The sequence below is a fragment of the Salvia hispanica genome, chromosome 4 (genome assembly GCF_029641045.1).
Source record: "Salvia hispanica isolate PSC_SH4W2 chromosome 4, Shi_PSC_v1, whole genome shotgun sequence".
Lineage (NCBI taxonomy): Eukaryota > Viridiplantae > Streptophyta > Magnoliopsida > Lamiales > Lamiaceae > Salvia > Salvia hispanica.
Genome location: NC_142695.1, coordinates 52039897 through 52044223, shown reverse-complemented (window position 1 = coordinate 52044223; position 4327 = coordinate 52039897). Strand labels below are relative to the sequence as shown.

Genomic DNA, 4327 nt, shown 5'->3' with positions numbered 1-4327 from the left:
ATTAGTAAAAAGCTAATCGGCCAAGCCCATATCCAAAACCTTCCATAGATCCCTGTCTGGGCCCAAAAGGAACTTAATATAAATAGGAGAATAAAGGAGACAGAAAAAAACACAATTTCATTATTTGTAATTTTCGAAAATTTCAGCTTCCCCAGCTGTAGGAATTTTCAAATTCTACTCCTTTTCCCAAAATGATTTCTTCTGTCTTCTTTATTCGAGTCCTAGTATTTTGATGAGATCAGCCCACCCTGATATCGAGATATAGTTCGGGAACCAGTCAGAAGATCCGTGGTCTAGTATTGAAGATCATCACGTGGAGAAGGCGCAAGCAATCGTCGATTCTTTGGAGAATCAAATCGGTAACTTTAAACCGTAGTATTCATGTTTAGGATTTACTTTCTATGAGCATGAATTATTTGCGTTCTAGCATGCAATTATCTGTTTAACATGTGAATTGATTAATCGCATAATCGGTCAAATAGATCCGTATCTGATTTATTTATTTTGTACAAGTCTTCCGCTGTGCAAGGGGCACCAAACCCCAGCACCTTATTCCTTCTTCTTTTTTTGGATCTGGAAATTCTCAGATCGATTTTCTCCTTCTTTCTTTGCTTTTCTTTTCTTCAGCTAGTTCCTTTTGTATGTCCTCCTGGGCAGTTGCTTCCTTGCCTTCTGCCTTGCACGCACACAGTTCCAGTGGCTGATGGGTTATTTCGGGGTATAAGTCAGGCTAGAAAATGGGGTTCTAAGGGTAGGGATTTTTTTTTTTTTTTTTTTGTGGGGGGTTTCCTACTGCCTTCAGGGTTTGCTACACGCGGTCACCTTGCCCTAGACATCATGTGGTAGCCTCTCTTCTTTTTTCAGTATTTAATGGAAAGTGGTTCACTTTGGGGTTTCAAACTCACCTTTTAAGAGGGCTTTCGTGTTTGACCTAAGGGATGGGTTTTTCCTTCATACTTGCATCATCTATACTGACTAGGGGTTACTGGAGGGGGTGGTTTCTGTTTTCCGGCATACCTTATCTCCCTCAATTCCCCTCACCGTCAGTTCGAGGCAGTTGAGTTTTAAGCCCATTCATGAAATATAACACGTAATTCCTAGACCTAAACAGACCCTAAAAAAAACTAACATGCACTGACTCAAATAACACATATATATACATGTCATACTGGCCATTTGCTCCCCCCTCTCACTTCACAAGTGTCTGCCCCAGATACGGGCTGTGAAGTGAAAATTGGGAATGACTAGTATGACAGACACACACTTATAGCAAACACATATTATATCTAAAAACTTCTCACACTTAGACTATGCAATAGGCTAAGTGGGAGAGTTTCAGATATATTCCTAGATATATAAAACAATACAGAACATATTACAAACATGTTATATACATATATAAACTCCTCACACTTAGACTACGCAGTAGGCTAAGTGTGAGTTAACATGCTTATGACAAAACACAAAGAAAAACATACTAAAATACATGCACCAAAGGAGCAAACCCTTTACTTCTCACACTTAGACTATTAAATAGGCTAAGTGTTATGAATGGGGTTTACTCACAATTAAAACACATAATTTTACCTATTTAATAAAAGTACGAAAACATAAACAAAAGAAAAACTTAAAAATTAAAAAGAAAACTAACTGGTCAGTTGGGGGTGGTTCGGTCAGATGTTCCTCCTGCTCCTTCTTGGTGCAGGGGTTTGTGCAGGTGGGTCCGTTGGTTCTTCTTCAGTAGGTCCGGGTTGGTTGTCATCATCCTCCTGTTGTCCATCGCCTTCTTCTTCCTCAGGTCCGGTGGATTTTTCTTCCTGTCCTCCATGTCCGCTTGTTCCATCTCCACTGCTTGCTTTTCCTCTTGCCAATTCCTTTAGGATGCTCTCCATTAGGGTTGTCAGCTTTGCCATTTCTGCCCGTGATTGTCTATTCTCCTCAGCCAGCTCAGTCACTGCCCTCTCCAGGTTTTCTTGCCTCAGCCTTTGTGCTTGGTCGATCTGCCCAGCTTGCACCTCCTGGCCTTGTTGTGCCCTTCCTCCAAGGGCTTCTCCCATTTGGTAGAATTGGGGCACTCCTTCTCTGTAGTATACCAAGTTAGTGCGGACGAAGAAGGGTATATCAAACAGGCCAGGAGCGTCGACCATGTACATTGGAGATAGGTCTTCTGCCTCTGTTATGATGATGTTGTTGCGCACGAAGGCTCCTAATATGTGGCAGAGGGACAAGTTTCTGGCTGGGTAGGTGGCTATCAGGTGGCATTGGTAGGCTGTCCAAAATCCCAAGTGCAGTTTTCTTCCACGCTTAGCGCACCATACCAAGTACAATTCGGTCATGGACGTTCTTGCAGCTGAGTTGCTCTGCCCCAGTAGGTTATAGCCTAAGTAGAGTTGCACCAATCGCAGCATGAAATTGTTGAAGTGGGTGAATCTGGATTTAGTGGAGGCAAACTGGCCAGCATTGTGGTGGGTTAGCTCCTCCCAGGCTTCCTGGGGCTCAAATTCTATATGTCGCCTCGGTACCCCCCTCTCACGGCTTCTCCAGTCCGGTCCTATAGCCTCCTCCAGGCTACACATACCCAGTCGCACAGTCCACTCTATCAGACTCATGGACAATTCTCCACCGAATATCCTAAAGGAAATTGACACCTCGTCTAGGTCCGTAGTGAGTTGGAACCTAAACGTGGTGAAGAACTCCTTTGCTAATCTCACAGATATCTCCGGGTCCCTATTCTCTAACAGCCATTCAAAACCTAATGCTTCCATACCGGCCAGGAAGGAATCACGAACAGATAACTCATCCAAAGAGGGTATGTGGAGTACCTTTCCGCATTTGACTTGCTTGCTACTATCGTCCTTGTCGTCAAATGCGTCTTGAAGCTTTTTGGTGTCGTAGTGCTTCATGTCCTCCATAAGCTCATCAGTGAGTGTTACCCTCCACCGCCGGTACACGATCCTATCCACCGGAGGATGGACTAGTTTAAGGTGGTTGTTGGGGAGTTGCTGCTCATGGTAGTCTTCTCCTTCTAGAGAGATATCACTCTCCGAGTCAGACTCCTCGCTGGAGGTGTAGTCGATGTCGCTTGATCTCCCTCTCTCTTCCGGCTCTCTGATCACTATGCTGGCATTGGCAGTGCGCTGTTTCTTCATGACTTGTTTCTTCTTGACAGGGGCTTTCCCCTTTCTCTTCCTTTCTTGGATGTACTTAGTTTCTTCGATGTCCATTGCCTCTGCTTCTTCGTCGGCTTTTGTTGAAATGTCCTCCTGGGCGGTAGGCTCGGCCACCACGCGGGTACTAGTATCACTTCTTGCTGCTTCCTCCCGACCTACTGACTCTGATGCAAGGTCCAGACCCTCAGCCACCTTGTCAGTATTCTCCTCCTGGTCAGTCGGCGTTGCTGATACTGTCCCTGTTGCCATTTGGGTGTCCTCCTGGCTAGCATTCGAGGGCTCCTCCCCAGGTTTTGTAGGAGTAGTCTTTTCGTCTTCACTTGAAACCTCCACTGCATCTGCTGCTGTGTTTGCTCCTGCCGTGTTGGACTTCCACTTTCCTAAGCATCTCTGTGACACTCTTTGGGGTTTCTGCCTTTCTACCTTGGGGTCGTTTTTCAACACTAGTCTCCTCTTTACTGGGTTCGGTTTAGTTACCACTGAGGCTTCCTCATGATGTGTTTCTGGCTCTTTCCACTCCTCTTCAAGTTGTTCGGCCTTTTCCTGTTGTACGTCTGTCTTCTCCTCTACTGATTGGTGGACTACCCCTTCCGACCTTTCCGCTTCCTTTGTTACTTCCCCCTTCCCTACTGCCTGGGATGCGAGGTCCAGTACCTCAGCCACCCCTTCAGGGTTTACCACGATCCTATCCCCTTTGGCCAGAACCGCTTGGAATTCATCATCCGTCATTAACCCTTGCTTCCTGGCCATCTCGTTCAGATCTATCTCCTCCCTCTCCGCTTCATCGATTTTTGCCTCAGTGGCCAGTATCTCTTCTGCTTCACTTTTCTCGGTTTCGCTTGCTCTCCCTCCACTCTCCTTTTCTTCTGTTTCTCCCCAGTTGGGATCTTGATAGGCGGATAGAGGGCTGACGTCGAGCGGCTCTGTTTGTTGGTGTATGGGATAAGGGTGGGAGGGTTCTGATTGTGTAGTTACTGTTGGGGAAATCTTTTCGGATGTCGGAATTGAGGTTTTTGTGGTGGTGGTGGGTGGGTTTTCTGTGGTTGCAGATGGGGTAGGGTTTGATGTCGCCGGCATTCCTCCAGTCAAGCTAAATCCGGCCAGGGTTGCTGTCCAGTCTTTGTTGGGGTCTTGTTGCCTTAGAAACGCAGCCAGTG

At 46.1% G+C, this 4327-nt stretch overlaps 1 protein-coding gene across 1 annotated transcript; it reads right to left on the bottom strand.

Moving 5' to 3' along the window:
* Positions 1–1335: 1335 nt before the first annotated feature.
* On the bottom strand, positions 1336–3899 carry LOC148929397 (uncharacterized). Its single transcript, XM_089056835.1, has 4 exons — positions 3849–3899; positions 3648–3803; positions 2397–3263; positions 1336–1347 (listed from the first exon to the last, which is right to left on the bottom strand). The coding sequence occupies exons 1-4, from the start codon at positions 3897–3899 to the stop codon at positions 1336–1338; spliced, it is 1086 nt and encodes a 361-aa protein (XP_088912961.1).
* Between the last annotated feature and the right edge of the window lie 428 nt (positions 3900–4327).

Excerpts from the sequence above, each read along its gene's own strand:
- LOC148929397 (XM_089056835.1), bottom strand. The coding sequence starts at position 3,899 with ATGACGGATGATGAATTCCAAGCGGTTCTGGCCAAAGGGGATAGGATC. Across the intron at positions 3,804-3,848 it reads CCAAAGGGGATAGGATCGTG|GCAGTAGGGAAGGGGGAAGT; the intron begins GTAAACCCTGAA and ends CTCGCATCCCAG. Across the intron at positions 3,264-3,647 it reads ATCATGAGGAAGCCTCAGTG|GAGGACATTTCAACAAAAGC; the intron begins GTAACTAAACCG and ends CCTACCGCCCAG.